The sequence below is a fragment of the Erythranthe guttata genome, chromosome 6, assembly GCF_056151865.1.
Source record: "Erythranthe guttata isolate IM_541 chromosome 6, IM_541, whole genome shotgun sequence".
NCBI classification, from domain to species: Eukaryota; Viridiplantae; Streptophyta; class Magnoliopsida; order Lamiales; family Phrymaceae; genus Erythranthe; species Erythranthe guttata.
Window position 1 is genome coordinate 14,667,623 of NC_142538.1, and position 16,647 is coordinate 14,684,269.

The 16,647-nt window shown below is 33.0% G+C and overlaps 2 protein-coding genes across 6 annotated transcripts; one reads left to right on the forward strand and one right to left on the reverse strand.

Moving 5' to 3' along the window:
• Positions 1–4,917, forward strand: LOC105962709 (alpha-(1,6)-fucosyltransferase). Of its 5 annotated transcripts, none has more exons than XM_088819898.1 (9): positions 1–22; positions 742–922; positions 1,750–2,132; positions 2,382–2,631; positions 2,835–3,000; positions 3,133–3,235; positions 3,785–3,919; positions 4,047–4,256; positions 4,453–4,917. In XM_088819898.1, the coding sequence occupies exons 2-9, from the start codon at positions 745–747 to the stop codon at positions 4,729–4,731; spliced, it is 1,704 nt and encodes a 567-aa protein (XP_088676024.1). In that variant the 5' UTR covers positions 1–22; positions 742–744; the 3' UTR covers positions 4,732–4,917. The 5 variants fall into 5 exon arrangements, with proteins under 5 accessions (XP_088676024.1, XP_088676025.1, XP_088676023.1 ...); XM_088819899.1 differs by lacking the exon at positions 1–22 and adding an exon at positions 200–446 and having other exon boundaries at positions 1,753–2,132; XM_088819897.1 differs by lacking the exon at positions 1–22 and adding an exon at positions 311–446.
• A 266-nt stretch (positions 4,918–5,183) lies between these two features.
• Positions 5,184–13,757, reverse strand: LOC105962710 (serine/threonine protein phosphatase 2A regulatory subunit B''beta). The gene is made up of 14 exons (XM_088819900.1): positions 13,596–13,757; positions 13,206–13,518; positions 10,882–11,124; positions 10,662–10,767; positions 10,413–10,512; positions 8,850–8,955; positions 8,646–8,736; positions 8,412–8,553; positions 7,846–7,993; positions 7,611–7,720; positions 6,726–6,882; positions 6,113–6,238; positions 5,865–6,018; positions 5,184–5,699 (listed from the first exon to the last, which is right to left on the reverse strand). The coding sequence occupies exons 2-13, from the start codon at positions 13,353–13,355 to the stop codon at positions 5,878–5,880; spliced, it is 1,620 nt and encodes a 539-aa protein (XP_088676026.1). The 5' UTR covers positions 13,356–13,518; positions 13,596–13,757; the 3' UTR covers positions 5,184–5,699; positions 5,865–5,877.
• Between the last annotated feature and the right edge of the window lie 2,890 nt (positions 13,758–16,647).

Consider the following 16,647-nt stretch of genomic DNA (forward strand, 5'->3'; position numbering starts at 1 on the left):
ATCAAACAGTTGTAATTGCAAGGTGCTTACCAGCATACTACCTTATCTCGACTCTATATTGAATAAAGTTTTATTCTTTTCTCCTGATTTAGTTTTTTTTTTTATTTTTTTTCTATTTTGTATATTTTATTTATATAATCTTGATTGCTAAAAGAAAAAAGAAGAAGTATCACTATCAAATTCACATGTGTCTCTTTGCATGGCAATTTTAATTTTGTGGGGTTGCCCATCTGTCACATTTTCTCTCTACTTCACCCCCCACTTTCTGTTTTCTTTTTTGTTTTTTTCCATTTTTAAATATATGCAGATTTCCTGGATTTGTTTTAATTATTTTAAAATGAGTCAAAATAAGTGATTAATAATTATTACAAAATCCCATGAATATGATGCTGTAACTAATTGTATTGTATGCATCTCACAAAATCACTCCACCGAATATTGGTCAAGTATTCACCAAACTAATCATCCTATTATTTGCATGTGTTTTTCTCCTTTTGTAGTCTCTCTCTCACTCCTCTTTTCCAAATTCATTTAATTTGTTTCTAATTTTGTTTAATTAAAAAAAGAAAAAAAAAAGTTGATGGGATTTTCATTTGCAGTTGAGAATTTGTTGGGGAGCACGTGACATATATTATTTTTTTTCCATTTTCTTGAAGAAAAAAATTGAATGCAAGATTTATATATATATATTTGATTAGTGATATATTTTGTTTTGTTTTGTGTATTTTTTGTAATTGAAAGAAAATGGAGGGGTTGAATCAGAAATCACTGGAGAGAGTGGTTTCACAGAGGGCGTTTGCATTGAGCAGTTCATTTCCATGCCAGATATGTGTGATGGGTTTTCTCTGTGGTGTTTGCTTAACTTCTCTCTTTCTCTCTTTTTCCTTCTCTCCTTTTTCTCCCCCTACAATGGCTGCTGCTGGTAAGTCTCTCTCTCTCTCTCTCTCTCTCTCTCTCTCTCTCTCTCTCTCTCTCTCTCTCTCTCTCTCTCTCTCTCTCTCTCTCTCTCTCTTGTTGATGTTGTTTTATGTTTCTTTGAAAAAGTCATGATGAGTGAATTAATGTTGTTTAATTTACCTGATATTTGTGGATCAATGCTTATTTAATTTTATTTTTCTTCCTAAAGACTCTAAATTTAAAATAAATTTTCGAATTTATTTTACAGTTTGACGTTAACATTTTAATTTTGAACACTTTATTATTTTTTATTTAATTTTTTTTTCCTGATGAACATTCTGTGATAGACCAAATAATAAGGTGTTTCAAGAAAAAGAAATTATTTAAAAGTAATAAGGCCATGTCTGCAAGGGGTAGAATCGGTAGTTTTCGGGAAATATTCCCAGTAGTAAAAAAGAGTTCCTGAAAAATCACATCATAAGGGGTTTGTGTAATATTGGAACAAATGTTGGGGTATTTTGCCATGTCTGTAAGGGGTAGAATCGATATTTCTCGGGAAATATTATATTCTCATTAGTAAAAAAGATTTCGTGAAAAATCACATCGTAAGGGGGTTTGTGTAATATTGGAACAAACATCGGGGGTATTTTGGTAATTACGGATAGCTGGGTGCTTTTTGTAATTTAGCCTAGGTTCAAGGGGGGTTTTGTAATTTACCCCTTAAAAAGTTTGTAAAGTAAATTATAATGTGCATTATTTTGTTCTGTTCTCTACTATTTTTTCTTTGTTTTTTTTTTCATTTTTTTCTTTTCTTCCTTTTTTTTATTTATAATTTAAATGTCTCTAACATAGCAGATAATGGTGGTGGAGATAGCAAAAGCATACTTAAAGAAAGAGAAAGAATGATGTATACAGAGAGAATCAATTTAACCGGCAACAACGATGACAAAGTTTCGTTACTATATGATGCATGGAGCGATTTATTATTTAATAAATCATCGACGAAAAACGGAGCTCAATTCTCGTCTATTAATGTACCTAATGCACCTCACTTGGAGAATTGCAAGTCAAGTGTTGAAATAAGTCAACGCCTCGATACACGGATATTTAATCGGAGCTTTCCTCCATGGACTATTTGGAAAGGAAACTTGGACGAACTTCCGTTATCGGAAAACGACGAGCAGCTTCAGTATTACCGAGATCAAATTATATCTCAAGGAGCTTATCCTCCATGGGTACGTACGTAACATTTATCTTTTCATAACAATTAATCGAAGCTAATTAACTGCAATTAATTGAAAAATGTGTATTTTCACTAATAATTTTATTTTTGTAATAATCAAAATGGAATATTCTAGTTGTTCGAATGAAATTCCACTCGAGCTATTTCCGTTTAATTAAAATACTTGTAGTTTTAATTTTACGTAGAGTAACTCATTTTATATCCTTTAAATAATTCTTACCGGTTTTTTTTTTTAATTTAGATAACAGGGTCGGATGAGGAAAACTATCCTCTAACGAGGAAAGTGCAACGGGATTTGTGGCTTCATCAGCATCCAACGAACTGCAGTGATCCAAGTGTCAAGTTTCTATTGGCCGATTGGGAAAGATTGCCTGGATTCGGTATTGGTGCTCAAATTGCAGGAATGTGTGGTTTACTTGCAATTGCCATCAACGAGAAGCGGGTGCTAGTCACCGGCTACTTCAATAGAGCTGATCACGACGCATGTAAAGGTTATTTTTCTACTCGAAAAAATCGTTATGTTAAATCAAGAATCGGCTAGCTATAAAATTTAATTCATTGTTAGTGTCTTTTTACGATTAACATACATATCCCGAAATAACTTTCCTTAGATACTTTTCGTGACATATTCCGAAATAGAATATTATACATGAGATTGTTAATTAAAACGATTGAGTTGCTCTCGGACATGTAGGGTCGTCACGCGCTAGTTGGTCTTGCTACTTCATTCCGGAAACTTCCGGAGAATGCAGGGGAAGAGCGTTGGAACTTATGCAAGACAATGTAGCAAGAGAAAACGGTATTATAACGGTGAAGGACAATTACACTTCCCGATCCATATGGACCGGACGAGTACCTCGGTAAGATATATGATCATGTACAACAAGGTAGAAATAAATTAAATTTAATTGATATTATATACTAATTAATTAATTAATTAATTAACCTTTTGATCAAGTAATTTATATTAATTAATTAATTAACTAATTCAGGAGATGGGGCAGTCCATGGAGTATTATGCAGCCGACGACTGAGATAAATGGGAGCTTGATATCTCGTCATCGTAAAATGGACCGTAGGTGGTGGCGAGCTCAGGTACACTAATACACACACACACACACACAGTGGCGAGTCCAGAAATTTGGTACAGGGTGGACTTAAATTTTTGGGGTTCGGGGGGCAGTGCCCCCAAAATAAATTTAGGATTTTTTTGTGATAAAATCAGAAAATATAAAAAGAAGAAACGAATAAAAAGAAAGAAAAAAAAACAAATTTTAGAACTTTTTTTATTTTTTTGCATTAATTTGGATTTTGGGTGGGCTAATTACTAAAATTTGGGACTTTTTTGCATTAATCTGGATTTTGAGTGGACTAATTAATAAAAAATGGGGCTTCTTTTGCATTAATTGAAATTTTGGGTGGGCTAATTAATAAAATTTGAGTGGGCTAAATAGATATATAGTATAGTATAATATAGGGGGGAAATTGTAAATTGAGGGTGGGCTTTGAATCCGGACTCGCCCCTATATATATATATATATATATATATATATATATATATATATATATATATATATATATATATATCACTAATAAAGTTAAAATGCAAATTAATTATAAAAAAAAAATGCGGATCCATGTCAGGCAGTTCGATACCTAATGAGGTATCAGTCGGAGTACACATGCAACTTAATGAACATTGCACGCCATACTTCATTTGGATTGGAAGCTGCAAAAATTGTTCTTACGTCATCGTCTTCCGAACATCGTATTGCTCAGGTTTTTCTCTTCATTTCCAATAATACAAATAAATATTATATATATATATATATATATATATATATATATATATATATATATTTCGATTATCCGTATATATAGATTGATTGTTTGGATATATATGTAGGAACTGGATGAGAAGAGTATGATAGAAAGATATGTTTGGTCGAACGAGAAAGCATGGATTCCTCGGCCGTTGTTAAGCATGCACATACGAATGGGAGATAAGGCCTGTGAAATGAAGGTGGTCGGGTTTGAAGAATATATGCATCTTGCCGAAAAAGTCAGAAGCCGCTTCCCCCATATGAATACCGTCTGGCTTTCTACTGAAATGCAGGTTCTACTCGTTCTTCTACTTTTTGTACCTTACGTAACTTCATCTAATTAGGGGGGAAGATGATAATGAAATTTCATAATTCTGTCGATTCGATTCCTAATATTTTCGATTTTGCAATTTAAGTTTTGATTACTAGTGAATTTAATTTTGCAATGTAAGTTTCTTTTTTTTTTTTTTTTTTTTTTGTGTGTTTCAGGATGTGATTGACAGATCGAAATCGCACAAGCATTGGAAATTTTATTACACGAACGTGACGCGCCAAAGGGGAAACATGACAATGGCAAACTACGAATCGAGCCTCGGAAGAGAAACGAGCACAAACTATCCTATCGTGAATTTCTTGATGGCGGCGGAAGCCGACTTCTTCATCGGAGCATTAGGTTCAACATGGTGCTTTCTTATAGATGGCATGAGAAATACCGGTGGCAAAGTCATGTCCGGTTACTTAAGTGTGAACAAGGATCGATTTTGGTAAATAGAAGATGCTTCTTATAAGTTCATCGAGAGTTATTTACAAGGAAATTACGGATATATCTAATGATTTCAGACGATGATTATCTGTGAAGGTTTTGTAAATCGAGTTTTTTTTTTTTTTTTGCGGGGGTGTATAGTGTGATATACAACATTTATTGATTAATTCAGTTATTATTTGCTGTAGAAATTTAGTTTTCCACGGTTCGGCTTTGTTCATTGTCGGGAGACCGAGTATTATCTATGTAGCGAGGACATAGAAACAATGATACAGGAAAACGGACATAGGAAATAACATATCCCAAAAATGGGGATACGGGAACTTTGAGAAAACGTGTAAATATTAAAAGTATAAGGGTATATTGTTAAATATGTTACATAAACATAAATAAGTTTTTATCTATAGAGAAACGGAAAATATAACTTTTTTGTTAAATTAGGAACGGTATCAAGTAGTTTTGAAATGGTATTTAGCACCTCTCTATAAGAAAATATGCCGGAGTCGTTATATCTTTACATAGAAGTGCCGTTTTACACAAAGCTTAGACAACTGTTGCTAATTATAAAAAAACAAAACCAATTACTCTCCAGACGAAGGAACTCATGAACGAAGGAAAAACGCATACCGGAAATGTACTAGGGAGGTATTGCCTTAAAAATTAAATAATTAATTAACAAAAAAAAAAAAAGAAAAAGGAAAGGAAGTCTTGCTACATAAAAGAAAATAAGCTAAGAAAGTAGTGAACTAACATAATCTGTTACCGTTTACTATCCAGTAAACAATTGGCGCGGGTTCGCCAATTATTTCTGAATATCCAACGGCGTGAAATATAACATTTCTCTAACCTGGCAAGCTTTGCTACGTACGTGCAGATAAGCTCAATATATATTTCCCAATAGTCTTCAAACATGTCATCACTATTGACTGAGAGCCGACGGGCTGCTTTGATACTTTGTAGCCAGCATAGACACCTGAATATTGAAAAATAAACATTCAAAATCGGTGTACTATTCTCTAATATGTTATCGGTTATCCACTGACGTTTATCCGGGATATTATAATTCCAACAAACTCAAACGAAAAAAAAAGAACCGGGGCGAAAAGGAAGTCCAATCTTAAATCGAAAGAAATCTTACGAAAGAGGAGTCGTCAGAAAGGAGCCTCAAGTGATTCATCCCAAACATCAGCGCTCCCGTTAGAGGCATCTTCTGCATCTTCCTCCATTGAAAGTCTTATGTACTCTCTGTGTGCAAACCGATCCCACTCGGTCAAACTTGGGTTCTCGCGCTCCTGTACAAGTGCAAAAAATATAATCAACTTTGCAACTCTGGCAGCATCAAATTTTAGTATCCATTTAAATAAAACAGGATTTCATCAACTTTACCTGACGTATTAGAAAAGGATCACGAGTCTCGAAAGCCATGAACTTGTTGAGGTTAAACAGGATATTGAAAACACTGCCAGAAAGTTTGCTTCCTTTTAAATCGCGCAGCGTAAAATAGCTTTGATCCTGCACATGAAATAATATGAACATCGTGAGATGTTACAATACATCGAAACCTATATGCATGGCCGGTCCAAGGATAAGGCGAGCAATAGTATTTAACCATAATATTATAATAAAAACTAGCATACTTCATTCCTCTGAACCATCTCTAGACTTCTTAAAGTTAATGCTTTCAGAACACTCGACTTCCAGCAGATTAAAATCCTATCAGAGTCTATGTAATTTTTTTTCTTGTTCAATTTAAAATAAATTAGATACCACCGATAGCTCAGAAAACCAGACAAATAACCAGCCTACAAATCAATGATAAATGTGCATAATGGCACATTTATGATTTCTTTTTCGCCAATTTTCAATAGCAAAAGAAAAGCAGAAGCGGGACAATAAGCATTAAAGGGACATGTTCCAGAAGAAAAAAAAAGATAAAGCAAAGGCAAGAGATATAACAAGAAACAAAAATGATCGTATATGATATCAGGTGGAACTTTACCTCTGGATGAATCATGTCAATTATTTGACACAAAATATCCTCAAAAAGTACAGGTTCTTGTGCCATACATTCCATTCTGTGCAACTGCTCCTCGTAAAAAAATTGCATTTCGTTTCTCGTAACGATTCCATTTCCATCTAAATCGATGCACTTGAACCTAAAGCAAAGAAATTATAATATTTAACATGCTTATAGTAAACTAAGGAAGAATGATGCAAAAGAAAAAGGTGACTATTGATTCAACAAATAATTCACATTAAAAATGAGAAGAAGACAAACTAAAGTGCATGCTAAAAATTACACATTTTTTCATCTTGCTTCATTACAACAGTCACTAATAACTTAAAAAACACCCTATGAGACCTAACTTTCGAGGAAAATGTCCAAAATCACAGTTGCACATAAGGCTTCAGAAGTCATGTATTTTACTTATTCAGCGCCTGTTTGGAGGTCGAATAGGGTAGTAAAATTCTCCCTGAATGAAAACAATATCATTCTAACTTTATCTATCCACTAATCAGAAAGAATCAAAGCTCTTCTCTGAATCACTTGTTGAGGGGCCAAGTGTTAGCTAAATTTGTATAGTAACCAACCTAGCAAACGATAGGTTTAAAGGATTCTGAAAGCAATCAGGCTTCATTTCCTGATTATTTATCCACTTCCCTACAGTGTGGAAGTGCAGATTTCTCAACAGCACCACTGAGTGGCATTCAACCTCGTATTTCTATAAATACAATAAATTTTGGGGTACTAGTACACACACACACCTTCAGCAAATGACAAAATATACCTAGGGTACAGTTGGTCCAGAAAAAACCTCCAAAATAAAAAAGTCAAGACAGACTTCTGACATGGTTTATACTTGACAAGTAAAAGTAGACATACCAATACTCGAGACTAGGCTCGGACGATTTATCCTCCTCTGACAGTATGAAATTAACAAAATCTTCATATCCCATCTTTCCTTCAACCTTACTGGTGAACTTTCTGGGAACCTAAGAAAATTTCAAATATGCACTGCTCAAAAAATGGTCAAACCATCCTAAGAGATAAATGAACATTTCTTCAACATAGCAGGCAATGCTTCTTGAATAGCAAGACGAATAGAGAAAACACAAACCTGAGAAAATATTCTATCAACAATCCTGTATGTAAGTGCGTGGTTACCATATCTGATGAGGTTCTCTTTGTCGATCAAAAAATCATGGTCCGTATCCAGCTCCCAGAACTTGCAATATATTACGTAAAAATGTTCATAAGAGAAGTACCTGAAGCAAAATGCAAAAATCAGGAAGGAAAAAGAGAATGTACAAGTAAAATGCAAGATGCAGAATGTGGAAACATAAACACTTCTAAATGAACATTATTCAAATTCTTTCAGAATAGTTGACTGGATATTTGAAGTTGCAAAAACCATACAATCTTTCACAGATACATATCTGGTCTCAAGAGGGGAAACAAAGAACTGCATTCAGCGTGCAACTTGAGACTGTTCATTAATAAAAAAAAATTATCTCTTCTAAAACACACTTCCGACAGTTTTTTACCGAAGAACTCATCCAACAGTCTGGCTAGTTTATAACAAGTTTAGGAACTTGATGAAATTAGGGTACATATCACTAGCATGAACAAAAGAATAAATGGCAAAGCTCTTATGTTTTTGAAACCAGAATATTATGCAATTACCTCAAAACTTTGTTAATATCCTCTTCTTCATCTGCATGCTGCATTGCAGCAATTAAGTTCGAACATTTCAGCTCTCTGAGTGTAAGACGTCCATTACCCGATCTATTCACGTAGTAAAATATTCTGTATATTACAGTTTCAGCTGGACATACAACAAATTGAACATTTCAATGAAATGATTTGGGCAATAGAATGAATACATAAACAGAATAAAATCTATGATGTCGATCGTACCATATCTTTCTTGAAATTCGGGTGTACTCTGTAAGAACTCTAACCCTGGATGAGATGCCAGAAGTTCTCGAAGGACAGGTTTGAAGTCATCCTATGTCAAGTTCACGAAGTTGCCAAAACATAAATCAGAATTAATGACAATCTCTAAACTCAACTTTAACTAAATAAGTGTTAAAGATTAGTATTAGCAGTTGTCATTTTAACCTGGGCCAAGTATTTGAGATCTGGTTGCTTCAAGATTGTGTATAGTTGAGTTGCTATATCTTTCGTCAACATGTTTCCATTGATCCAATAATCTACAAATGCGTCCCTGTTGGCATATCATAAGTTACAAATGAGTGCACATACATCAACTCTAAACAAGACCGGTCAGAAAAAATCATCACATTAAACTACAATGGAAATGCAATGCAAAATTGCTGGAGTTAAGCTTCAAAAAAGGAAATGCTGTCTATTAATATCGATCTCCTTAGCTAAATTTCATCTAGGCTAGCTTTATTATCAGAAAAATTCAGCATTTTATTCTTACAAAATTAAACTAACTGCCTGCTATTCCATAGTACTGTCATTTGTCTTCTAACATGTCATTTCTCTTCTCGCACAAATTTCAGTAACGTCACTACTAGCATAGAAAATAAGTTTAATTGCATTTTTAAATGATTTTTGGATACTATCTCTACTTTGAGCTTGAGAATTTTGTCCCCTTCATAGGATTAGGAGCAATCAGCGATGACTTTGTAATTTTGTCCTTCTAATTGCTAGAAAGCAGTTTGTACCCCTTCCTGTAGTGCCAAATTACTTACAGCTCTTCGAAAAAGCCACATAAAATGATCAAAAAGAGGCAGTAACATAACAAAATCAAATCCAACTGCTGAAGAACATGTGAAATAAAAGTCAACATACAGCAAGTTTAACTTATATCCTTGATCAAACTCCTAAGCCAGATATACAGAATTAAACTAATTAATAATTAACATTGATACAGAGTTAGCAACCCGGGACAAATCAACCGAGGCACAAATGTAGGCAAGACTAAAGTTCTTATAGCGAAAGATGGCCATCGAACAGAAACTCCTTTTTATTTATCATTTGCCATGAATGGTTTTTGCCATCAGTATGCTAGAGCAAGAATAGAAGGTTTAAGGATTAAAACCATTAATAGGAGACTATCATGATCTTAGATGCCTGTGTGTGAGACCCAAAAAAAAAAGTTCATTTATTTGTCCTACCGATAACATTGATCTCATCCAAGCAACCAAGTCATAACAATCAACACACCAGAGAATCGCACCCCAACTTAATTGAAGTTCATAGTTTGAGCATACAAGATGCCCAGAGATAGAAGCAATGTTAGCTTTCGACTGGTAAAATTAAAAATAAGATTATCGCTCCAATTTTCATTGAACCACATGAATGACATAATGTTACAGTATAGTTCATGCTCAACAAAAATCTACTGAAATAGGTATAGTAAATAACTAACACAAGAAAATAATTTGTCATTGCATAAAAGGGAATCGCTTTCTTCTTGACCATTATATTTAACACGTGATAATTGCATTCACTTGATTTCTACTACTAATATGAATGTTAGAGAAGAGGCACATTTGATATGATTAACGCCTGGTGCGTTTATATTCTTATTTGGTTAGCTGATCTCTTCTCATATATGTGCGTATGGAAGGAAGGAAACAAACTTAAGAAAATAAAATGGCATATTCCAACATCAAGGCAAAGCAAGAAGAGAGGAAAAATCACAACCATTACCTGGTAACAATTCCAGTGCCCTCGGTGTCAATCTTTTTGAACAGCACGGTGGAGAAGAATGATGGTAGCTTGCATATTTCCTTTGTTACTGGTTTAAATTCTGAAAATCCATGAATTTTCAGTATATAAACAGCCACTTCTTAGTAGTTGATCTGCTATTTCACTTTGCAAGTTCCATATACTTAAGAGGGGAATAGAGTACTGAATATTGTAAAAATCTGTAACGTATATACATCTAGCCAATCTTACCGTTCATTTGGAGTCCATCCATGTGACCATAAAAAAATTGGTTGACTCTAGACACGCACCTGTCTCTCAATTCACTCGGTGGTGGTCGGCCCTTTTGGAAATAGAACTACAGCAGTCACAAGAATATATAAATATTTATTGCCAAGAAAAACACAAATAGCAGACTACAAGAGAAAAACTCGGTTTCCACCAAAAATATCAACACGTTAACTAAATAAACCTGAGGTATAAGCTCCTTCACAGGCTCATTGATTAATTTCAGGGGCGATCCTAAAGCAGAAGGGCCTGCCCTATGTTTCATGATCCTAGGAGAACCCGATGAGCTCCTAGGTGAAAGTGGTGGCGTACTACCAGCAGCAAACATTGAAGGCAATGAATTGCTAGGTGCACTATTTGTACTAGAGGACGTTCCAGAAACATGCAATGGACTACCTCCCTTAGCATTATTGAGCAAGGATTTTACCTGCAATTCACATGTCGACTTTGTGAGTACATCTGTTTTAAAATTCAGTTATACTAAGAAAGAACTCTAAGTCACTACTTTAAGGGTCACCTTTTCAAGTCTAAACAAAAAATGTCCTGTCAAACTAGAGCGTTCGAGTTGACATACAAAGAATTTGTAGAGCAAAATATATACAAATGATTCGATCATATTTCAAAACAAGTAATATCAGATCGTACTGAAGTCAAAAAATTGCAATATAGAATTTGATCATATTCCAAAACAGGTGATAGTCAAAAATTGCAATACGGAATGTGTGTCCCCAATGCACCAGTCAAGCATGTCCCAATACGCTACAAAATGGATATAACTTCACTAATCAGTTGAGGTGCTGGTTATCCAGTTACAGAACAGGAGACAGGCAATTCACATCTCATTCGATGGACAAACCCCAACTTTTTTAGCATATGGAGGGAATAAATAAATTCATTTTTTGACAGTACTTTACTAGAACCAGCAATATGTTTACATACTGAATCCACATTCATTTTCTTAGTCCTTGCTCATAATATAAACAGTGGATGGTAAATGAATAGTTTGAGGTGTTGCATAGATAAATTCGTGAATATGCATTGTACACACTCGCTTGCATGTAGAACCTCTGAATACAGGAACTTCATAAATTACTAAACGGCATCAATCAGAAAGAAGCAAACAATAAAATATGTCGACCTCCTTAGACCTTCCCAACATCTTGCAAGTATTCAGAATATCTAATATTAACTAGAATTCCTTTCAGAAGAATTAAAATTTGAAACCCACAGAGAACGTAAACATAATATTCCATTTAAACATAAAATTAAATGTAAATCCTTGGCAATATCAATAACTGGGTGTTTCAAAAATGAAGATTTTTTTTAGGGACAAAGGAACTATACCTAGGAAAGAGAATACAAGATAAAAATCGCAATATATAATGCATCAGGAAATCATAGAAATTCATTAAAATGAATTGTTAAGAAGGTCTTCTCCAAGACAAGCATTTGCAGTAAGATTAGTACATTGAATGAGGTAAAAACTGAATCAAAATACTGAGAACGAGAGCAATGTACATCCTTCATTCAGGTAACGACCATGTCAATGAGAACGAGAAGATAAAGAGAGTTGCAGCATCTCAAGTTCCATGATGCAAATTCTTATTTTTTTATGACTAATATTCAATCTTTTTTTTAGCATAAACAACTTACCACTCTTTAACTTGTTCAGTACATATATAAAAGTCTGAACTAATTTAGAAGTTCATGTTTCAGATGTCTTGGTCGCTCAAATGGTTTTTTCTAGAACAAATTTAGTTGTGAAGATTTGGATATATAGACTAATTAAATTACATACCAAAACTTCAAACTCGGATTAGTTGATTGAAGCCCTCTAAAGTTCTGACATTTTTTTTATCTTTTCTTGTTGATTTAATTCTCTAAACACCTAAAATCTAACATCTCTAGCTGTTAATTAGTTATTGATTTCATTACTACTAATTATAAAGGAACAAATGTGCCGATGAACAACAGCAATTGTTATCATCCCAAGCTGCAAGTAATACCAGACACGTAAATTTAACTGAGAAGCTCTACTGGAACAAATTCAATACAATAGCAAAAATTAAACAAACTAAGAAGCATCCATAATTCACGAAAATATGCATAAGAGTGTAGACGCCTTGACCAACTTATTAGCAAGCTTTTTTAAATTCAAGAAAGTACCATAAAGTGAAGCAACCGCTGAATTACACACACGATCTCACATTTTGAAACAAAAAAATCCCCCATCATTCTAAGTCTATTACGGTATTACCCCCTTTATGAGTCAAATGGAAATCTCCAATTGCTATCGAACAACCTAAAAGCCCGAAAATTTAAGTCCTAATTTTATCCAATCCCCCCTTGGATGGACAAAGCTGTCCAAATAGCATTGCATGTACAACAAAACTCTTCTTTTACGCGAATTACTTACTCGTATTCCCCAAATTAACTAAAACATCAAACTAACCACCAAGAATCAATAATAACCTCAAAAGCAAGAAATGGGAGGGAGTAAAAGATTACCAAAGAATTGGTTTCAGGGAGCGAAAGCCACTGATCAAAGAGCTTTTCGGCAACGTAAGGGTTGGCTTTGATAGCCAAAGGGGAAACCTCCGGAAGCTGCAAAAGTTCAGCATCGAGGCACGTGACATCGCCATTGAAATCCAAATCCATCTCTCTCTATACCACTCAGAAATTTCTCAAATTTGCGGTGCTACTCACAAGACTCGGATCTTCAACCATCAAACACGCCCGAATTTTCTCCACTCGCGGATCTTTTTTTTGTTGTAGATTCCCAAAATCGGCGACGCATAAGCGGTGATTCCAGATGCGCGCGCTAGTTGCAATTTGCAGCGTTAAAAAAAACCCTAGAATTCAAATTAAACTGAGATCGGAGAGAATGAAGTTACATACAGACTGCAAACCCTTGGCAGAAAAGCGGTATGTATTCTTCCTTCTTTTTTCTTTCTTTTTTGTTTTTTTTTTTTGTTTTTTTATTTTTTTTGCGCCTCTGCGTGTAGGGATGGATGTAGACACAGTATAAATGGATATAAATCCGAAAGGCCAAATTGAAGTGATGAATTAGTTCCCACCATTAAATATATATATATATATATATATATATATATATATATATATATATATATATAACACATATAGGTGCACTCTCATTTATTAAAAAAAATAAAAAAAATACCTATTTACTAAAAATCATTTTTTTTTGTAATTAAATGCAAGCATGGACAGGCAAAATTGTTTACCTATGATTAAAATTTGATATGTAGAAGTCCTTAATGACTAAATTAAATCTTTTGCAACAAACAAATTGAACAATTAGAATACTAAATATCATTTCAAGTTTATGGTACCGTCTCATTTCTTTACATTGTTTCGGGGCTTGCTATTTGCAACCGGGTTTTTACTAGTCATGTCGGGATTTCAATCATTTTTAAATTTGAACTTTCAAAAAAAATTCAAACCGTCACAAACTCTCTCAAACTTTAAAAATTTATTCAAACTCTCTGCATTCAACCCGGCACATATAACTCTCGGTCACTTTGGTTACATCAATTTATTTACGTTTTAGTAGCAAATGTAGGAATATTATTAAATTCAGGAGTTTGTTGTTGGGGGGGGGGGGGGGGGGGGGGGAATGAATCTAGGGTAGTTTCGTGCTCTAGGGCACGAAACATTCGAAGTTTTGTAAAGCAGAGCACGAATATCCATCGTTGCGAAAATCCAAGGTTTCTTGTTCTAAAGCACGAAACATTGTTATTGTTTGTATGTTTGCTGCTCTATAGCACGAAGCTGTCAAACATTTTGAATATTTTGTGTTATAGAGCACAAACCTTGAATTTTTTGACAATTTTGTGCACTCGGCATGAATTTTGAACGTTTTGTGCTCCAGAGCACGAACTTTGAATGTTTTGTGCTCCAGAGCCGAACCCTCCCTTATTCTTTAATTGTTATTATTTCATTGCTATGTTTTTTAATTGTTTTTAACTGTTTCTTGTACAGATGGTGGAGGACTTAAGGCATCTACGGTTAAATGTTGGGCTAAAATACTAACACGCAAATGCACGTATCGCTAACAAGTAGTAAAAGTGGACCCGTGAGAATCTAATGTCGATCCCACTAGTACATTGTCAGATAACACATATTCTATATTCTCAATCGGCAGATTCATCGAGTGATGAGGATGAATAAGTTGATAGAAGCACATGATTAGGCCTCCAAAATGTGGCACCCGAGGTCACCGTCATTGGTGATATTATTGTTGTATTTTATATTGTTTAACTATTAAAACTTTTTAGTATTTTAGTTATTCAATTAAAACAAATTAAATAAACAAAAGAATTTGGAGATTTTTCCCCTAATGGTTAGACATTGTATTATTTTTATTTATTAAATATAAAATTTAGAAAAGTAATATAATAAAGATATTAGTTATTTATCTATAACCTTTCCAAGAAAATATTTTATTTATTATGGTTAATTAATTAAATTTTGTATTATTTTATAGTTATTTATAAAACAAATTACATAAACAAATGAGGGACAAAATATAGATTTCAACACATATTTTGAATTAAAAATAAATTTCAACCCCAAAACCCAAATATATTAGGAAAATACAACAAATAGTTTACCTCCAAATAATAATGATTTGCTACCCCAAAAATCACTTCTTAGAGCCTGTTTGGCTAAGCTTATAAGCTCCTAAAAACATCTTATAAGATGTTTAAGAGCTTATAAGCTGTTAAAAAGTGTTTGGTAAAAAAATTCGAAAAGATCTTATTTTTTCAAAAAATAAGCTGTTAGGGAGCTTATAAGATGTTTTTAAAAAAGTACCTCCACCCCACCTTTTTTCAATAAGATCTTATTTGATTCTTTACTAAAACACTTAAAATACAAAATTACCCTCAAATACTTTATTATATTACATGAATACTAATAACATTTATATTTTATCAAAACAACATATTCTTGTAATCAAGATTAATAATTAGTTAAAATATAATTATCATAATAATTGTAAAAAAAATGTTATCTATTTATATTTTATATGTATATAAAAATACCCGAATATTCTTATTATCTCAATAATAAATTATATTTCTTTTATCTAGCTATAAAAAAATATACATTTCTTTTACAACCTTTATATTATTATATATTAATATATTAATGGGAGAAAAATTAAAACTTTCACAAATCTGTTTCATTAAAATATTTTATTACACTTCATTTTATTTTAAATAATTGTCAAATGTCATATCAACATACATAAAAAAATATTTGGTATGTTTAATATATAATTTTATATTATTATTTTTATTTGAAAAATTAATTTGTAAATATTATTATAATAACATTTTAGGAACAAAATTATTTAAGTCGAATTAGTTTGACAGTTATAATGGCGTCATGTACTTTTTTGTCATTATAGTGATAAACAGACCTTTTATTTCCAAACACCTGATTAACTTATAAAAACTAAAATTAACTTATAAGTTACATATCCAAACACCTTAAAAATTAATTTTTAAAATAAGATCTAACAGCTTATCAGCTCCTAAAACATCTTATCAGATGTAGGAGCTTATAAGATGTTTTAAATAAGCTTAGCCAAACGGGCTCTTAATCCATAACAAGTTAAACCTTTACCTAATTATTACAATTAAACAACAACAAACAAATAAAATTTCGGCACAATTAAACCTCCCCTAATATAAATAAATTGTAACACCCTCCATGACTTTTACTTAACCAAGAAAGGTTTTGGAAAATGGTCTTTATTAAAATTTCGATACGATTTGAACCTTGAGAAATCACTTTAAAATTTGTGGAAGCATTTTTCGTTTACTTAAAATTATAACCCGAATTTATAAGAAACCATTTTCATAAAGAGTGCTACATACATAACTATGAACGGGGTTTACAAAATACTTGTAATACAGCGGAA

Excerpts from the sequence above, each read along its gene's own strand:
- LOC105962710 (XM_088819900.1), bottom strand. The coding sequence starts at position 13,355 with ATGGATTTGGATTTCAATGGCGATGTCACGTGCCTCGATGCTGAACTT. Across the intron at positions 7,721-7,845 it reads TTGATAGAATATTTTCTCAG|GTTCCCAGAAAGTTCACCAG; the intron begins GTTTGTGTTTTC and ends AAATTTTCTTAG. Across the intron at positions 6,019-6,112 it reads ATCCTTTTCTAATACGTCAG|GAGCGCGAGAACCCAAGTTT; the intron begins GTAAAGTTGATG and ends GCACTTGTACAG.
- LOC105962709 (XM_088819898.1), top strand. The coding sequence starts at position 745 with ATGGAGGGGTTGAATCAGAAATCACTGGAGAGAGTGGTTTCACAGAGG. Across the intron at positions 3,920-4,046 it reads CCGAACATCGTATTGCTCAG|GAACTGGATGAGAAGAGTAT; the intron begins GTTTTTCTCTTC and ends ATATATATGTAG. Across the intron at positions 4,257-4,452 it reads GGCTTTCTACTGAAATGCAG|GATGTGATTGACAGATCGAA; the intron begins GTTCTACTCGTT and ends TGTGTGTTTCAG.